Source organism: Cottoperca gobio, chromosome 22 (genome assembly GCF_900634415.1).
Source record: "Cottoperca gobio chromosome 22, fCotGob3.1, whole genome shotgun sequence".
In the NCBI taxonomy this organism is placed as follows: Eukaryota; Metazoa; Chordata; class Actinopteri; order Perciformes; family Bovichtidae; genus Cottoperca; species Cottoperca gobio.
Window position 1 is genome coordinate 12,383,925 of NC_041376.1, and position 19,668 is coordinate 12,403,592.

The 19,668-nt window shown below is 43.3% G+C and overlaps 1 protein-coding gene across 1 annotated transcript; it reads right to left on the reverse strand.

The window, feature by feature from the left end:
* Positions 1-5,560: 5,560 nt before the first annotated feature.
* On the reverse strand, positions 5,561-18,644 carry bmf1 (BCL2 modifying factor 1). The gene is made up of 4 exons (XM_029461080.1): positions 18,455-18,644; positions 15,899-16,095; positions 15,024-15,226; positions 5,561-9,947 (listed from the first exon to the last, which is right to left on the reverse strand). The coding sequence occupies exons 2-4, from the start codon at positions 16,068-16,070 to the stop codon at positions 9,831-9,833; spliced, it is 492 nt and encodes a 163-aa protein (XP_029316940.1). The 5' UTR covers positions 16,071-16,095; positions 18,455-18,644; the 3' UTR covers positions 5,561-9,830.
* Between the last annotated feature and the right edge of the window lie 1,024 nt (positions 18,645-19,668).

Consider the following 19,668-nt stretch of genomic DNA (forward strand, 5'->3'; position numbering starts at 1 on the left):
GATGGCAGTGCGTTTGTTTCTCTGAGCTTCTGTCCCAGGTGGTTCCCCATTTCAGGTTTCAAGCACTGTCTTTGAGAAGTACGGGTTCAAAAGTTTACCCATAGTCGTCTGGGAAATCGCTTTAGCCAATCAGCGTGCGGGGGTAGCGACAGTTGGCTGAGACGGCTGTGTGTAAAGAGACGAGATGAACTGGTTGGTCGATGTCTGGACTTTTCTCTCTGAGGGACAATTTAAGGACGGTGGAGAAATATAAAGAGAAAGAAAGATTTTGCTCACAACTTTTGGCCATTTGGATAAATGATGTGCAGCTATGTTTAACCAGGTCTCCCCGGGAATCAAAACATTTGGTAACGGTAGAATCTAAAGAATAATGTTCTCAAAGTTTTGAAGTGATCACAAAGATTGGGGTCGGACTGGGAGGAGAGGAGAGGAGCCAATCTACGACTTTGTTTATTGCCATCCAAACTTGGCTCCGCCAGCCGGCCTTGTGGCTCATGCAATTGTTTGAGATGAGCTGGCAGCCGGCCAAACCTGGAGTAAATCAGCACTGTCAGTCAGCAACAACAGTCAGCAAGAGAGGGAGGCGGGGGGAGGGCCTGAATGTAAGGATGGAGGGGCTGGGGGGTGGTTGAGAAGTTTTGTGTGTATGTGTATGTGATAGACATACAGATAGCAATGGAGCGCATAAAAACAGGGCCAATAAGCAAGAAAAAAAAAGTAGGGAAAGAGACCCATGGAAGTGGGGGATGGGAGGCAAGAGAAAGAAAATCAGAGAGAGAGAAAGAGGGAGGGAGGGAGGGAGGGAGGGAGGGAGGGAGCGCCTGGTGCTCTGTTGTGAAACATGAGCTCGGAAAAACTGCTCTGAGTTTAACACTCAACCCAATGTTTTTGCAGTTGTTACTGTTTGGAAGAGGCCCATTGCGTGAGCTGACACGTGCACTGAGACCTACACACACACACACACACACACACACACACACACACACACACACACACACACACACACACACACACACACACACACATACAGTTGTCCCAGGGCCCCACCCCTGGTGTGCTGGTTGTTTTTCTTCCTCAGCCTCATCCCTCTCTCCACACTCCTGTTATCAAGGTGAGGTGTGCTAACAAGACAGACCGCCTGCCTGACGTCTCTGGCGCCCTGCCAACCTGCTAGGGTAAAAGAAACGCATCCACTGAACGGGCCCGGTTCTGTAGCTCGAAGGCTTTTTGCAGCCCTTTATCCGTGTTGCCCGCTTGCGACGACAGTGCGTCTGGAAACTGGGCATGAGGCGAGCTCTTCTCTCATTACTGCACACCACAGGCCGTGCCAGCGCAGAGGGCTCCTCGTGTGTCCTCAGGAAACCACAGTGACTGCTTATTTTTATCTTGCTACAGGAACCTTTTTCCTGCCAATTAGCTCCCAACAATGACCCCGCTTGTTTATGTACTGTCTATTGAGTGACATCCCCCATCATAATTAGGCTGGGCTTGTGTCTTTCTCAGCTACATGCCGAGTGAATGGATTTTCACACGTGGGGAGAGACAGCTGCCTGCTGTGAGCAGACCTTACAGGGTGTATCTTTTAATTGGGTCCAAATGGTAGTGGATAAGTATGAAGATTTTAGAAAAAATGATAAAGTTGGGAAATGTAAAAGGGGAGAACAATAGCCAGCAGGAGACGGAGAGGACAAGTTCAGCAGGTTCATGTGCTGTGCTCTGAGGATTTTTAAACCCCTCCCCTTGACCACAGGATACTGCCAGTGTTTGTGAGTCAGAGATTTCAGCTCTGTGCATGTGTGTGTGTGTCACAGCTGTGAGGCCGGGAGTGACTGCTGCTCAACAAAGCACTGCGCTCTGCTGGGTTGCTCTTGGTAAACAAAGGGAACTCACAGTGCTGTGTAGTGATTGCCCAACCTCTCTCCTGACAGAGAAAGTAAAGAAAAGAGCCGGTGGAGCACAGCGGCTTAAAGGAGAAGTTAGAAACGTGGAGTTTTAAAAGTGAGAGAATTACCCAGTTGCAAAAGCAACAAAATCAGGACTGTTTATTTGATTATCAGCTAAAAAAGTGTTAACAGATCAATTTCTGCACGCTCTCCTGCTAGCTGTGGTAGGGTGGCCGAGCGGAGCAGAGCAGCCTGGAGGAGGTGGGGGTTGGGCTCTTTGCCAGAGGAGGTCAGCTGTGTTCAGTCACAGGAGAGGGAGGGGGGTTGGGGATGGTTGCTGAGTTGCTGCGCCCACGGCATGCCCAGCTGAACCCCGATCAGCCCTTCTCCCCCTGCACAGCGACATGTAACACTGTTGGCTGAGCCACTTATTCCCATGACAACTGCCCGCCTGAGCACCAGATGTGTGCAGAGGGGAGAAAGAAGAATGGAAAGTGTTCAAATATATCTGACGTTCCTTCACCCTGACTGACACCAGTAGTGGTTAAGTTTGGTGTCAAAGGTTTTCTACCCATGTTTTTACAGATTTATCACATTTCCCAAATGCCCTATTAAGTCACTGGGTTTTTCATTTTGACATGAAGCTGAAGCGTGAAAGTACACAATGGTATTTGGAAAGTAATGTTCAACAAAGAAACACTTTGCATTTCTGCATAACTTCCTCTTACCATCCCATTTTATTCAAAGTAAAGTTGTCTGCCTGCAGTGTTTTGCTGCTGTCAGGATTGAAAGAGGAGGATTAGGTGTGTGCTTGGGGCTGTTGGGGGAGCATGGGTGGTGGGAGTGTCTCACACATGACAGATTTCATGTTCATTGTTCAACTTAGTGATAGACTTTGCTACATTCACTTGAGAAAAATAAAGTTTGCACTGCTTTTTTCTAAATTAACCAGATTATTATCTCAGATTTCTGAGAAAAGTTTTCATATGGAAAAATAATTGTTTTTCTAAATTAACAAGATTCCAAGAGAAGCTCTCGTTTACTTGAGAGCTCGATTTCCTGGAACCAAACTTGTCCAGCCTGTTTAGTTTAATCCAGTTTTATTTTTGGTATGGCTTTGAGACACAGCCACACTCACCAAAGTCAGTAGGATTTATTATGTGGAACCATGAATGTACAAAAAGTAACTTGGCACCATTCTTATGCACACCACTTCCAGTTGGAGCTGTAGCTATCTTTCGATTTAGCTGCCAGCAAATTAAAATAGAGTCACAGACTCATTAATATAATTTCAGACTCATTAAAATGAACTCGAGTTCCTGTTCTCAAATCATACCTACATTAAACTCAATGAAAAGGCTGAGCTCACAGGGGATAATTTAGTAATTGCCTGCGTGTGCTGGAGTGAGGAGCTACGTGAAGTGGCTCTCAGGGCTGGGGGGACAATCTGCGGCTACTGCTGCGTAGCAGGTGCTGAGGTGCCTGTCAATGCTAATTCAAAGTAATTCTCTCTCACGCAGTTACTTTATTCACTTAGCAACACAACGCACCACTTTAGCACAGTGCAAGAGGGACAAATTAAAGCTGTGGTTGAATGCATCGCACTCTGGGACTTTACCTCAAGCAGAAACTCCTCTTCAGTATGCCCAGAGAGCCAGGCAAGTAGGAGTTAACGACGTAGGCTGCACTGTTTTCATTGGCTTTGCAGACATAAACAAGAGCCGTACTTGTGCGTGACCCCTGGGCCTGACCCCAGAGATAGACGCTTCTCTAATGGGTGTCTCTTTCAGCAGGCGGCCAGGCCAGGGGAACAGAGGAGCCATTGTTTGGGCCAGGGAAAGCCGATGCTCTCCCCATTAAAGTGCTGAGCCTAAATGAGGAGAGCGTAGGAGCCATGAAGTCGAGGTAAACAGCAAAGCAGACAGGGGACATCTTTGGCACACAGGGTTAAAATTAGGATAATAATTCAAAAAGCAATCCCCTCTGCAGAGATGACACCCAGAGCTCTCTAGTCACATGATCTTTATATGTTTTGACAGTTGTATAAATAGCACTGTTAATAAGCTCTTATAAAGGCATGAAATTCCTCCTTATTAAAACATCTAAAGACATGGAATTAGGAGGGACAGTTTGTATGGAAGCCCATATGGGTCTTTAGTTGTGTAGTGACTGCGGTAGCAGCTGTTGTTCTGTTTTAAACCACATCCTCTTACACACTCTGTCATAATGTGCATGTGTTTGTGTCCGGGGGCCTCAGACAAGGGAGTTTTTGCTGCAAGTGGCCAAACAGGTGAGTCAGGTGCCTGCGAAGCGTGAAACCGTACCTGGCATGTATGACAATAGAAGTGCCACGCGTCAGCCCAGAGGGGGGGGGGGGGGACTGTGAGTTGTCTGGTCTGGTAAATAAAGGAGCAACAAGGTGTGATTGTAACATTTATATTGTACAGAAAATAAAAATATTATCCATACAAATGAATTCAACCTTTTTTTTTTACTCTGTGAGGAGAACTTTTGCTGATTCCACACAAACCAGCAATACACGCTTAACTTTCATGTTTATATCACTCCCATGCCTCGAGGGCATCCGTGCTGCAGTGAAACTAATCTGCATTTGGTCTTAACCTTTGAGGAGGCGGCAGTAGTGCAGCTGAGGTAACTCCACTCATCTGCTCTATACATAGGCTCGTTCAGTTGTCATGCAACACTTGCTTGTATGTGTGCAGCGTTATTAAAGAGGCTTGGAAGCCCCGGTGCTCCCACTAAATTAATGACCTAACAGCAGGAGGGATGTGATGGGCACAATCTCTGTCCAACGCCTGGCCAGCTTTAAATGCCTGGCTAGCCTCAGACACTCGGCTAATCCATCAGTGGCTTACTTTCACAAAAAACCTCCCTAAAATGAAAGCTTAATCCCTAAAGAGCAAAGGAGGGAATTAATTGGTCTTCTGCTGTTTTTTTTCCAAGAGTAGGTGCATCGAATTATAATAATTATGATTATATATAGAGAAAAACAGCAACATTTTTCAGGTGTGAAAGACTGGACTAACTATAAACCCATAACTAGCCTATGTATATTTATTTTTCAAAAATGTTATTTCTGTAAATTCCCCATCTGATGTTCCCTATTGCATTTTAGCCATTAGTGGAGTGAAACAGAAATAAACCTTTTTTGTTTACCTTGATCAGCTCTTTTTGTTATTGCAGCTAACCAAGTCTTGCACAAGGAACAAAGAAGTCTCGGTCTCAAATCTCGCGTTGTTTGAGGATCAGTCGAACTAAATATTCAGCCAACTAACTCTGACAACACTCCTCTCTCCAACTCTCACTCACGTTTCCACACAGGTCTCGCGAGAGTTCAGAACAAGACTTCTCCTTGAGCATTACTTGGTTACACACTAAAAAGAACGGACTGGATCACACAAAAGGTAAAAATAATTATGTTTTATTTCTAGAGTGCTTTCAATAATGTTGTCAGACACTTACAGGCCGTGTCGCGGCTGCAGCGCTCTCGCTCTACAGGACCAGTTTTAAACATTTTGTCCCTATTAGTCACTTAGACACAAACACATGGGGAAATTACCCTTTATGGAAAAAATATGCTATTTCTTTGTGTTCAGGTGCATGGATACCATGATAGTGTGTGTTCCTGTAAAGACATAAAACTTGATTCAACTTGACACCTTCAATAAAATTTTATTGAAAAAGAAGTACCAATAAACAAAAACCAGAAAAAGATTTGTAGAGCAAAGCTCCATATGTACAGCATATTGCACTACATAACAAATTGTCTTTACTTCCATATTATATCAACAACCAAAAAATATATATAAACACAAAAATGAGTGCACAGTAGAGTCTCGAAAACACACAGTCAATGTTTACAAAAATGCTACATTTTCGCTGGGTCTCAATTCTTGGTATACAGAGAATGTGTGATAATCAAGACTTCGTTGAAACTGAGCAGTTAAAGGCATATTCCAGGGTTTTTAGAAAAACATGTACACTTTATCTGTTCTTTAAAGAAGGGCAAATATTCCGTAGGTATAAGCTCATGAGCCAAGTTAACCACAACCATGAATTATTTTGGTGTGCTTGGTTTTGTTTATGCACCACGATGAGATGTGCAAGGAATGTTGCAATTTCATTTTTATATAAAAAAATGCCCTCGATCTCATGGCCTTCAAAAAAGGATCCTACCACATCCCCGTATTAAAAATTATTTTACAAGCAATGAACTGTCCTTATAAAAGACCCTTTTTCTTAAGAAAATACATTTTAAAAAGTTAAGAAAGACCACGAAGAAGAAATGTTATCGTAAAAAAAGAAATGTAAAAATCAAAACCTTCCTCGAAAAACTTCAAATTTATATAAAGTGGACTACAAAATTCAAGACACTGACGGTTTCCATAAAATACATGTCCCACTCTAGGGATTCTCCACACTCACATATACTGTGATGAGTGCAGCTTGGGAACCTCATCTAACAAAATGATACAGGGCACCACGGTGGCTCGTTTCCCTTTCCAATAAATCAGGCCTTCAATCAGAGCCTACTTGGTCAATGCACAGATATATACGTCTGACACTCGGCAAGATTAGCCCAATAGAACAATCCAGAGTATATACTATACATTAACACACAACAGATAAGGGACCCATGGGATCTACAGAAACAAAGTACTTTCCAGTGCATGTTGATTACAACACAATGATAAAGGTTTAAGAGTCGAACACATAAACGCCCTGTGACTTAATATGAAGGCAACCGTTTTCTGTGTGTGTTTGAAGCATGTCTTATGTCGTGTGTATCATTAGCATTGGGAGGGATGGGTAATGACTCAATAATTACAAAGTAAAGGTCATATCCTGTTGAAAGGTTCAACTGCATCGAAGCTGCTGCTTTTCTAAAACCACATTTGGTGAATCTACCCATAAAGACGAACGGGACAGTGGAAGATGCTGAAACAGGTTTGAATTGGTTTGGCCCTTCCCTGGAAAATCACAACCTTTTAAGTGAAATACTCCACCCAAGATCTATTTTTTTGTTTGTTGTTGTATTAGCCGTCCTGTAGGCTTGAAAGGTGAAGCTTTCTTCTTCATGAAGAGCAGCAGCTGTGGTCATGGTGAGCTCATGTTGGTTACAATGTATTCCAATGGTAACAGTTGCATTTCGGATGTATGGATGAATACATTACTTCTTCTACACAATATATTCCTCCTCAAAGATGTGAAGATCTGACAGAAGAGGTGCATTTTGGCGAAACAATGGCTATGTGTAACGTGTGATCCATTGTGAGCAACATGAGCTCTAACTGACCATTGCTATTGTTCTTCATAAAGGGCCAAACTACACCCTAAGAGCCAACAGGAGATGAGCTATACTAAAACAATAACAATTTTGGGTTGAGTATCACATGAAACAGGTTCAAAGCAGACCAACCTGCTCTGCAGTTAACAAACTGAAGCATTTACAAGTCCAAGAGCAAAACAAAAACAAGTTGGAAAAAAATGAATTATTTGCACACACAGGCGTATACAGTAGAAATGGGCAAATATAGTAAAAATAAATAAGAAGGGACAAAAAAATAAATTACAAAGAAAAAAATGAACCGATGAAAAGCCATGTAATAAAAGGAGCAGCACAAAGAAGAAGTCAAGAGCCAAAGGTGAGACGGGGCGCTACAGGGGCTGGCTCAGCGTTCAGGATTCGCAGGAAACTATAACCACAACCACATTCAGTGCACCTCACACGCCTACTACTACATGCTCAGTAGCCCCCATCACCACCGCAGTCAGCAAGTCTGCCTCACGACTCCTCAGTCAAACTGTACCTTTATGTGTGTGTGTGTGCTGAGAAATTGGGCGAGAGGATTTTTTTTTTTTAAACTGAAATGAAAATACTTTGAGGGGTTTTATCATAAATGGGAGAAAACACTGCTCTTCTTCTAACCATGTAACAGATTCTCAAGGTTACCAGTAGCTCACAAAGTCTGTCCCTGAGACATCTTTAAGAGAATGAGAGGAGACCCTAATGATGCAGTGATACACTTGACACATTGTAAGGAGCAAGTAATAACAGACCCCTGATATGTACTACTCCTTGGGTCCAAACGTTGGCCTGGGTTCAGCAATGGAAAATATAACAAACAGCATCTTCAACAGTGTCTTTAAACATATTCATATTTCAACAATAATTACAGTCTTTTTCACTTTTGTGTTTGTGTCTGCTGAGTGGTTATATGTACTGAAAATGGATCTGAGAACCAAATAAAATACAAGAGCACCCAACAGAATATACAATGATGTTATATCCCATAAAAGTAGCCTGAGACAATCTGTATCACAGATTGATTGTGCAGTATTGTTTGGTGTTCAGAACACACACGGGCTGTGAAAAACAAACCAGGAGAGAACCCTTTGGATGGAGGCGTGCGGCTCTAATGTAACTCTACTGTAGCCTGAAACTCTGTTACGTGAAATATCCAGAAACTAATCCAGATCCCAGACTGTGTTCAGTTAGGTCTCAACATTGATTATTTGTCTTGGACATAAGAGTGAATACATCTGACATGTTGTGGCAAGAAAAAACAATTCATAACTGAAAACCTTCATACGAGACAGAGGTTAGCATGGTAACGATCTGAACTCATGAAGGGTGTACGTCGTCTAGTGCAAAAACAGTGGATCCACAGCTCCACTTCAAGGGCATGGAGGTCACATGAAGAGAAAACACAGAAAACACAGCGAGAACTTGAAAAGGGAGAATTTGGGAACAACTGAGGAAAGAGTATTTGGTGTCGTCACTGAAATTAAAATGTAAAATAATTACGGTAGACTGGGCCGAATTGTTTCGTTACACTTTAGGTTTTGCTCAGTATTACAAACAATGTGCTTTACTCTAATGTTATAGTTTAGTGCACAGGTGCTATACCTCCAAAAGTCAGCACACATAAAACTAAACATCTTTTCATGGATCCTTTAAAGTTTCTTTCCCAGCCGTCCTTTAGTATGCTACATCCCAGACGACAACTATTAACATAGTAAATAATTACAGCTAACTGCTCTTATGACGTTTGATTCCAGTGTCAATAATCCAAATGACTAGTGTCTATATTAGCTGTCGAATGCCGTTGTACAAAAGTTTGCTGGCAGTCACCGGGCTTGTTTGGCCGGTCACTGATGTTCACTACTGCAGAGTCCACCCAATACTTCCCCGAGTCATCGAAGTGTTCTGACATGTAGCATGTGACAGAAGACAGGCTTACCTTAAAACATCTGTGCATATTAAGAAAAGATATTTAGATTACAAGGTGTGCAGACTACTGAGCAGAAACTTTGTTCCCAATATTTTTGAATGATACTGAGCGATCACGTTGAAAACTTAAAAAGAAAAAAACAAAGAAAATGCTGTAAGAAAACCAAAACAGAACGCAAAATAAAGAAAATAAGAAAAGATAAATGTTCCATTTAGGTGAGGTGCAAAATGCTTTGTTCTGAGAAGTTGCCTCTTTGGAAATTAGTAAAATCAACTTGTCTGGGCACCTGGGAAACGTCAGAAAATCAAACCTCAAACCATCTCATCTTGCCTCATCTCCAAATTGCTCAATACTCTGGCAGAAGACATTGAATAAGGCATTCCCAGGGTCTGTGGAGGTCATTAAAGATGGATACATGTCGAAGTGCAAAACATTTAACAAGAACAATGAACTGTACAAAACCACTACACCACACGTATACCAAAATATGAACATTGTCCTGTAGAGGAAATCTCGGAGCATCATGGCATCTTCTTGGAAAGAAAAAAACACACGACCTTGTATAAAAGTTGGTTGTCTCCGTCCCGCGGTGACCCTTTGTCTCCTTTCTTCCCCCTCCCAAAAACAGACCCGTGTTAGATTTGACAGTGCCATTAGGAGTCCAGTTCCTCTGAGAGATGAGGAGACCCCCTCACCTCCGTCCTGCTCCACCTCCTCCAGGAATGAACCCCCTGTCAAACAGAAGGCTGAGCAGAGCTGCGGCCAGGCGCCACCACATCCGCCCCTGGTTCCTTTGGTTTCGATGATACTGAAGCAACAAATGAAGACAAAACATACCAACGTTAGTGCACTCAAAAGAGCACAGTGCTAGAAATAGTCACTAGTTTGGGTTTTCAGTGTGAGCTTTACTTTGTGTTGCCTGTGATGTTTGTGTGCTGATTGACAGTGAACACAGTGAAAAGGGTCAACTGAGAAGAGGGTAAGTTAAAACTAGACACCGGAACGACGCTGATATTTTCACAACAGTCTGCTTCTGTCCCAAACAATACTTCTTAGAGAGGCCTCCCTTTGTGTGCGGGATCGCTCCACAATCCCGGCTTCCCTACAGACATTCCAAACCATGCACACATTCATCATACAGCCACACTTTTTCTAATCTTCCTGGCAGAAACCAGCAGCCCGTCGCACAGGAGGAGACTCTCTTCAGGGTTTGCGAGCCAATTGGATTGTGTGCGATTAGGGGGATAATGTTATCTCTGCCATTGAGAAGCTGAGATAAGATAATTGCACTGAATGGGATTAGGGAGCTCTTAATGAGAGGCAGGCAGCTCTCTGGAAAACACGTATCTGCACAAGAGAGGTACAGTAGTCCAACAGTTCATCTGCGGACGAAAGGCAGACTCCACCGAGCCTGATAATGCTGCGGCTATTTTCAGAGCATCACAGTTGTGAGCTGAGGGAGACTTTTTCATGACTTCAAAAAAGAAGAAAAGGTCCAAGGCAGTCTTCTGGCTTTAAACTTTAATTCAAATGACTATTGTAAAGTGACCCTGTTTATACAAGTTATACAGAGCTGAGTTAACAGCCCAAGCGTAGCAGCACAAACAGCCTTGGTCAGAGTGTAAACCCTCAGCACACAGTTACTACTCATGTGCTCATACCCATTTGAATAAAGCTGTTTAACTATTTGCCAGAAGAGTGTCTTGAACTTTAGTCTTCCGAGCACTCTGGACGTTTTACCTTTTTCTTGGCAACATTCTGCTGTTGTTCGCGAATGCCAAAAAGATTAGATACGCCATATTTACATGACTGGAAGGTGGTGTCCAAACATTGACCTAGTTAGCAGCCAAGACCTGCCATTGTGATAAGCTGCTGGGTTTCTATACTCTTATCAATTTGCGATGAATATTGCAGAGTGTTGCATAAGCTACTCACTTACTCTTACTTGTGTTTTGATCAAAAGAAAATAGGAGGTAAAGAAAAAAAAAGTAATCATGGCAAAGATTACTGGGAGTCTTGATACAGCCAGTTATCTGATGTATGCATGCTTAGGGATATTTTGATAAGGACATAATAATAGCATAACGTCTGCTTCATATAAACATAGGCGATATTTGGAGTGGATAAACATGACTCGACTTGACATGTCTTAAGTCTTTTACATTTTAACTAACATACATGAGAGACTACTGGGATCAAAGAAGAGGAAGGCAGAATGACTGCACATGTGCAATTATATGTATTGTGTATGTCAATATGTGGTGCTTAGAGTTTAAACATTAGATAGTAAGAGTTGCAGGAGTCAACTGAGAGATTTATCACGCATGTGTGTTTACTACAAGCTACATGAGAAGCAATTCATCTTTATAAACAGAAACAGAATGTTCTTGTGACCTTTTGCCCTCCCCACTCTATCAAGAGGGAGGGAAGGGGGAGAGAGAGAGAGAGAGAGAGAGAGAGAGAGAGAGAGAGAGAGAGAGAGAGAGAGAGAGAGAGAGAGAGAAAGAGAGAGAGAGAGAGAATGAAAAAAAGGGAGGTGTGCACAGGGCCTGTCGCAACTTAGTCATGAGTCACGCCACCAACTGTCAAAATGAGAATCGGGCTCTAAATTTAGCCAGCGATAGAGGCAGAGTCTAGCCAGATGCTCAGTGTCGTCACTCCGACACTCGCCTGATGTGCTTTATCAATGTCCCACGCGGGCTGTCTGTCAAGCCAGCTGCTCAGAAACTCTGCCTTATCTCTTGAGCAAAACAGGCCAGCCTCAAAGCAAGACACTCCAGATTCGTCACATCAGGGAGGAGACAAGGAGAAAATAGAAAAATACAAACAAAGAGCAGCGGTATTGGATAATAAAGAGAGCCGCAAATGCACATCGCTGTGAACAAACATCCTCACAGGACAATGAATGTTAAGTTAATATCCAAAGCTCGCTTCATATGTTTTTATTTCTAGTGCAACCCCACTCCTCCGCCTTCTACAAGTGCTGAAAGGAGAGAGTGCCGTGCCCTTACTGGAACAGCGAAGAGATAAAGCCACGAACGCAGCCTGCGTGCAGACACACACACTCTCAGACACGCACACGCACATACAGGGGATATTCAACCCTGCTTTCAACACCTCCTATCGAAAGCACCAGGAGTCGTCTCTCTTAAAAAAACATGGGGATGAAACCTAACTCTGCTCCCTGCCCTGTGCAGGCTGAAGCAGTCTTCCTGCCATTGTGACAGTCATTATTGCCTTGTCTCATATGGCGGGTCGGCTAATGTCAGCCACCCTCTTGGGACCCCAGCGTCCCCTCTAGCCCGCTCTGACTGAGGAGCAATTTATCTGTCAGCATCCACCAGCACTCCTTCGCTACCTAATCCCCTCCTTTCGCCAGGGGCCACAGGCTCCCATGGAGAACGCTCACAGCCACATTGCTCCCAAATCCATCAAGAAGATGGCAGTCAAAGGCACTTGGAGGGCTCGGGGACAAGTGCCTGCGCTGAATAAACTGCAATCACCTCCTGACAGGAGCAGACAGAAATGAGATCTGACAAACAGCAACACTGTTATGGAGTTTTTTACTGACTGTCAGACCATGTGATAAGTGAGAGACAGCAAAATGCAGAAAAACAAGTAAGGGTGTATTCATGCATGAGCATGTACAGTACACACACACACACACACACACACACAATGCAATTAATTGCACAACCAGTGCCAGAAATGCCAATTACAGAAGCTGAAGTGGAATCACACATCCAAAACTGCACATCAGCGTTTGGGTTTTAAAAACATCCCTCAGCAACAGCCAGCCACACAGACAACACAGACACACACACACACACACACACACACACACACACACACACACACACACACACACACACACACACACACACACACACACACACACACACACGTAATTATGCTCCACCTGTAGCGTCAACACACCGGTCTCTATGCAAGTGAGCAATAAAAATGCTCTTACTCCCCACATAAAAATATTGTTCTCTTGATTGCTCAATCAGTATCACAATGTCAGTGCATCTGTGTCCTGTCACTTGCAACTTTGTAAGGATATGACTTCACGGGTCCGTTCTCACTCTGACTGTCTCTCTGTTGTTTACTCAACCAGCAAAAGGAGCACAAGCCATTTCCTCATCCCCTGACCCAGGCCTGCCATTGTTGTGCGTCAGTAGGTCCCAACCGCACACACACATCGCAGCAGCCCCTCCTGTCTGGTTGTCTGTGTGCGTTTGACAGTGTCACAATACACGAGTCATGCTGAGTTGCAGGGCTATATAAATAACTTGATAAGCGCATGAGAAAATCAGAAACTGTATCGCATTTATGTATTAAGTAAAGAAACAATTATATTATGTGCAGGGAAGGGGGTTTCCAAGACAACTGAAGATGGTTGTTACTTGATCATTTGAGGTTAATTTCAAAAGCCATATTGAAGCATATACATGCTTATACCACCATTATGGAGCCCGCCGCCCCCTCTCTATGGCTGCGTAGACCTCTTATTTTGGCGTCTCCTGTGGCGTCTCCTTACCGAGGGAAGGGGCTGACTGGTGACTCCCTGGAACCACAGCGGTCCCCCTGGGGGCTCACGTGCAGAGCTTCGGGTTGCAACATGTTCACCTTCTCCCGCCACTTCTGCTTTTTCCTGGACGTATCGCTAAGAGTGGATGTGTGTGTTTAAATGTGCATGTGTCAATAAACACGTGCCCGACTGTGAACCACTTGTGCAACAAGAGACCCAGCAGAAGAGCTCCTGAGCGTTTGTGTATATTTTTGATGTTACGGCCAATGAAACAACAGTGTGTGCCACGGTTGTACATCACTCCCACATAGAAGCAACACAGCACACAGACTCAGTGGACAGTGTCACCCTGACCACAGTATAATGTGTTGTTGGAGGCCAGGCATCCTCCATGCCACTTTCCTCTACAGCACACTGAGGAAACAGGAGAAAAGAGAGAGAGAGAAAGAGAGAGAGAGGAATAAACAGGAAGAGGAGGCAGGGGGAGGGCCTGGGGTTGGTGATGTGGGGGAAGGGTTGTCCTTGTTCAGCAATGTTTTTGGCTTGAGGGTAGGGAGGGGGTGAAACGCTGGGCTCTGCGTGTGCACAACCTCTCCAAAACAAATATGTAGCAAACACAATAAAAGAGAGCAAACTTTTGCTCCAGCATAAATCTTTAAAACACACACAACAACAATGTCTAGTTAGATGGCGGTAGAGTTATGCTTAATCTGCAGCATGGCACTATTGGAAAGCCAGTGGAAGACCTATACAAGTTACTTATCTAATGAGCCATAATCAGAACAAAATATAGCATCAACGTTAAAGTTTCAGGTGACAATAAAGACCCAGCTGTCTCCAAATCACATTTAACTGAGAATACAGCACCTGGTAATCCAAGGGAGCACACCTGGTCCAAAATCATTGTAAAAAAGAAACAAAGAAAGAAAAGTCTCAAATTGGTTCCTGTGCAGTAACTGTTTTCTATATTTAACTATTTTCCTCCTGCATAAGAAATAATGATGTGTGAAATTCTTCACTATTTGTTTACGACTGTCTTGTAGTATATCCCCCTGTCTTAACTGTGTTTTATTTTGCCAGCTCAACTTCAATGTTCAATCTACGGTAGATATGCAATTAATATAACAAATATTTATTTGCCTGAAGGCAGACACAGGTAGCATTCTATTAAACAAATTAGAAAACAAAATCTGAGGAATATTTATAACATTCAGTATTGCACGCATGCATCACTTCTGTTACTGTTTGGGGTATTATTGACAAGTTTCACTTGTTTACTGCCATCAAACTAGAGGCCAAGGAGTCTGTCTTGAGTTTGTACAGTCAGCAGGATGCACATTTCCTCCTCACCAGTTGTAGGTGCTCCCGGTGAAACTGGTCTCCTATCAGCTGGAGTTTCTGGCCAATGCAGGCCTCCACACTGCGGGCCACAGGTTGCTGCCGGGGAAGCTGCTCCATCCCGTTTTGCTCCCCTTCACTTTCTTGTATCCTCGCTTCCTGATCCCCAACAAGCTCAAAGTGTGCCGGGAAGTGCAATCGAAAACCTGCGTTGCCTGTTGAGTGTCAAGGCTGAGACTTATTATTTTGTCAACAACTGTATTAAAAAGGAAATACAGCAGTGACACCTGACAGGGTGTTTTTGTTTTACTGTCATTGTGTCTATGCCAATAATGCAACAGGTGCAAAGAGCAGCCAAGTGTTGCTGAACGTATCTTTGACCAATCAGATTGCTTGGCTTTAACCACAACTTTCCCAGCTGAGTGTTTTTATTAATCAAACAGTGAGTCATTTGAGTGTTTCATAAGTCACTCAAACACAACAAACCCACATGACACAGATTTGAGGTCAGTCAGTCTTTATGGAGCTACTTTGGAATGATTACTTGTATCTGGCGCCAATGTTACTTTGCTGTCACTGATAATCAGTTTTGTGTGCAGTTGCTGCGTAGGCAGGTAAGCACTTCTGTCACGTCCTGTCACATCACACTGCAAGTCTGGCGCCCTTTGAATAGCAAAGCAGCTGGGTACACTCCATACAGACCATAAAAGCAACTGTGATCACGACTATCAGGCGCCAGGGGTGAGATTAGTGCAGCAACATTGTTACCCATTTCTCACAGTAAGTCTCACATTATAGTTTCGTGCTTCAGTTTTATAACACTGGTTATCACGCACAAGGTAATGTTCTTTTTTCTCTTTTGAAATACAGTATGTCGTCAGCCTCACCGTAGAAGAGTGGTCTGGGCTCTTCTGCGACTCCACAGGGCAGCATGCCGTTGTTTCGTGCCAGTGCAGGGCCAAGTGTCTGTGTGCCCCGCTCTTCACACTTTATCTCCCTGAATGTGGTGCGCCAGCAGTGGGGGTCTGGCTCAAACACATCATCCTCCTCATCGTCCATACGGGGGCACTATAAGATGAGCAGCCTTGAAAGTAACAGGACAGAGAAAGAAAGTTTACAGCTGAATGTAGAACATTAGTCTTCCAGTGAGTACACAAATCAAAAGGCATCACAAGTTCCCTTCACTCATGATGGTACCCTTGGACGAGTTTGCATTAGGCCTGATGAGATGATCTCAGAATATTTATTGTGCGTTCATTATTATTATTATAGACAACCTGTCTGGTTTATAATGAGTGCCCTCAAATCAATAAACTACACTGGAGAAGTTGGAGAGAAAACAAGGCAAACGATTCGCCATCACTTGTGGTAAAGAGCTTAGTGCTTATTTAGACAAATAGCTCTGTTCTTCTCAGTGATGAAACCACACAATTCACTGCGGTTAGGAGACTCGGTTGAGCCTCATTTACATAAATGGGAGTTTGGCTGACTGAGTTAAATGAGAGTTAGAATATCTTGTCTGTGCTAAGCAGCCCTGCGGACAGTAGGGCTGTGTATTGGCAAGAATCTGAGGATACGATACAAATCATTATACAGGGGTTACGATTCAATAATATATTGTGATATAATGTGATACCGTAAGCAAGGAAAAATATATGCCGATTTTACTGTCACAGTAAAAAAGAACTCATTGCCATACGCATAAAATCAGATTTTTTTTTTAAAGTTGACTTTCTGATGCAATCAGAAGAGTGGGATCTGCATTTGCATTCATCACAGTCCCCGTAGTGTCCAACATCAAAGCTCTACTTTTTGTGTAAACTGAGCCACCGTCTGCCACAAATCTTTGCATGTAAACTATAAATAAATAAAAACACTGCAGTGTTTTTGAGAATTTAAACATTATCATAAAACATAATATTGCTATACTTAAGTGTATGGATATTTTCTCACACCCCTAGTAGACAGGAGCCTGGCTTTTTAAATAACCACAGCATTATTACTAACTTGTGATAAAATATCAGGCACTTGTACAGCAAACAATTGCAGGTATCAGTGCACATACAATTATCAGAGATGTACTCAATGTGTAAACTTGATGACAGGAATAAATAAATTGCTTGTAAATCATTAAAGCAACTCTACCGCAGAGAGACAAGAATCTGAAGGAGCACTTGGGAATCTCTCCAGTTTCAATGATGCACTGAATTCAACCCTGAATCTTAATAATGGGTCAAAAAGTTATCAAAATATGGGTGAAATTCAACAGTTAACCCCCCAAGTCACCATCGAGTTGTAATACATGGTTAGACTACTACCACACTTCCAAATTAGGGTCCACAGCAAAAGGGTAATGACAGTCTTTTAGGAAAATCCTAAGCCACTCTCCCTACCCTGGTCTGTCAGCTTGCCAGATCCCTGAGAAGGAGTTTTCATTTCTTCACCCAACATAAGCAGATTGGCCTGTCTCGAACATGCCCAGACCACACGATATACTGTGTGCTTTCACAATAAACCCTGTGTGCAAAACCACTTAATGCTTTGTTTTGACAAACACAGAGTAAGAACATGGAAGACTCAGAAAAAAACCCTAAACTCAACTTCCAGATACCCAGTGTTGCACCGCTCTACTGTCCAGGCAGTGAGCTGTGTTTGTGTCAGACAGTGGCTCCCCCTGCTGCAAACAGAAGAACCCTGACAAAGGGGAATGGGGAGGGGGGGTGATGCAGCTCTGTAGACACAGTTTCTATCCACTGGCATCAATAGCCTCACAATCAAACCATTTCTATTATATGTAACATTATGTACAAACACCGAATACATGAGCTCCTTAAAGTCTCGCGATATTGTTTTCATCCAAAAAAATCTAGTTAGGCTAAACAAACAACTTTAAGATTTTCTAAACATAAATTATGACAGATGGAAAAAAAAGATGCGAAAATACATGTGCATTGATGTGGAAGTAAAACATAACATATAGAAAATAAATGTCTACAGTACAGACGTCTAAAATATGTAACTACAGGTTTACACGCATAAATGATTTTAATCTACGGAGTCACGACTGTCACGACATTTCAGTGCCGACTGAAACACGACATGGACACACTTGCCGCACAAACAGACCTGCAGTCTGAAGTCCATTCACCGACTGAGCTCTGTAAACCGGGAAAGCCGGTATAATTCAAATCTCTGTTGTATGAAAGACAGACTGAGTTACACAAAAAAACAGTTTAGAGTTGCACTGCTTTGACGTTTCGACACCGTAATGTTTACCCCAACTGTCTAAACAAGTGTGTTGCTGTTGCAACGACAACAGCGACACGTTGTTTGTTGCTTCTTCCTAAGGACGCGGATGTTCTTAATGTTAAAGCTCGCGCCGACTCGCGGGTGTAAAGTTTACACCGAAGAAGGACATTTAAATGTGTTTTTGAGGAGCTTACCACAGAGGTGGGCTTCGTTGTAAAGGCTGTCTACTCAGAGAAAAAGGGGGCAACGGGTTCAATATCCTGGCAAGTCAAGCGAGTTTAGTCCGTATCACCTCCACGACTACTTCCATTCTGTGAGGGAAAAGGCAGCGAGCCGATTTCATTTCGCCGACGTCAGCTCCAAAATGACTCCGCCGCCGGGGCGTGGTGCTGAAAGTTAGTAAATAAACCCTCCTTAAAAGCGCGAGTGTTTCTGTCGTCCAGACTGTATGCATCTCAGCCGAGGCGGAGCATGTCCCTTTAAGGGTGATTTACATTCAGACTCTGTAACCAATCGTCGAGTTTGTTGTTGTCCCGCCTTCTCCTTCGCGTATTCAGACACGTGGATGGGAAATTCCCCGGAGCACGAGACCGCTTTCACGTTACTACTGTCCGTGCTCATCTGTTCAGTAAAGTGCGTACATGGAAAAATGGTATTAAAGAGAAACTATTAAGGAACACACAAGTGGCTACAATGTGTTCGTAGGTGATCTGATATCTCCACATTTATCTGCATTGAATATTCAGTGTGTAGCCTTCCGATTAGAGGTAACGGATCATTGTGTGTGTGTGTGTGTGTGTGTGTGTGTGTGTGTGTGTGTGTGTCTGTCTGTTGTGTATTTATACTGCGGTAAGCAATACCTATCTATCGCTCTATTTGTCTATCTATCTATCCATCAATAATTAGGCACCTGTATAAGTGAACACATATACTATATATATATCTGTGTAGGCTGTTTGTGTCACAAAAAGCAAACTAGGTTGTGACATAGATCAGCTTTGACACCATATGTTAGGTCTTAAAACAGTCATCATGGGAGGCTTTATATCAACCCATCAGCTAATATAACTACAAACTAAAATTTACAATCAACTCATAGCTTGACAGTTAACTGTCCACACAGAGCTCATGCAGGTGCTGGTGATCTGCCCCCTCCCCTCACTGATCAATAAACTCTCTGACAGCTGGAGCTGACCCCCTGCATTCTCTTACAGAGCATCCCCCTGCCCCCACCTCCCCTTTCTTTCTCTCTGTCCCTCAGCTGTGATCATGTCCCATCACTTGGATGCGTGAGAAGTCACGGGTCCCTGCCTCTTCTGTCCAGCGTGAATGAGATAGACCTCTAGGTTCGGACTCTGTCCCACCTGCGGCCTCTCCAAAGAGGTGGGGATTGGTTTTCTTGCTCACT

Bases quoted from the DNA above. Each gene is read 5' to 3' on its own strand.
- bmf1 (XM_029461080.1), bottom strand. From the start codon at position 16,070: ATGGACGATGAGGAGGATGATGTGTTTGAGCCAGACCCCCACTGCTGG. The intron at 15,227-15,898 runs GTGAGGCTGACG...GACACTCAACAG, and splicing joins GCCCAGACCACTCTTCTACG to GCAACGCAGGTTTTCGATTG. The intron at 9,948-15,023 runs GTGAGGAGGAAA...TTGTTGCTTCAG, and splicing joins ACCGGGAGCACCTACAACTG to TATCATCGAAACCAAAGGAA.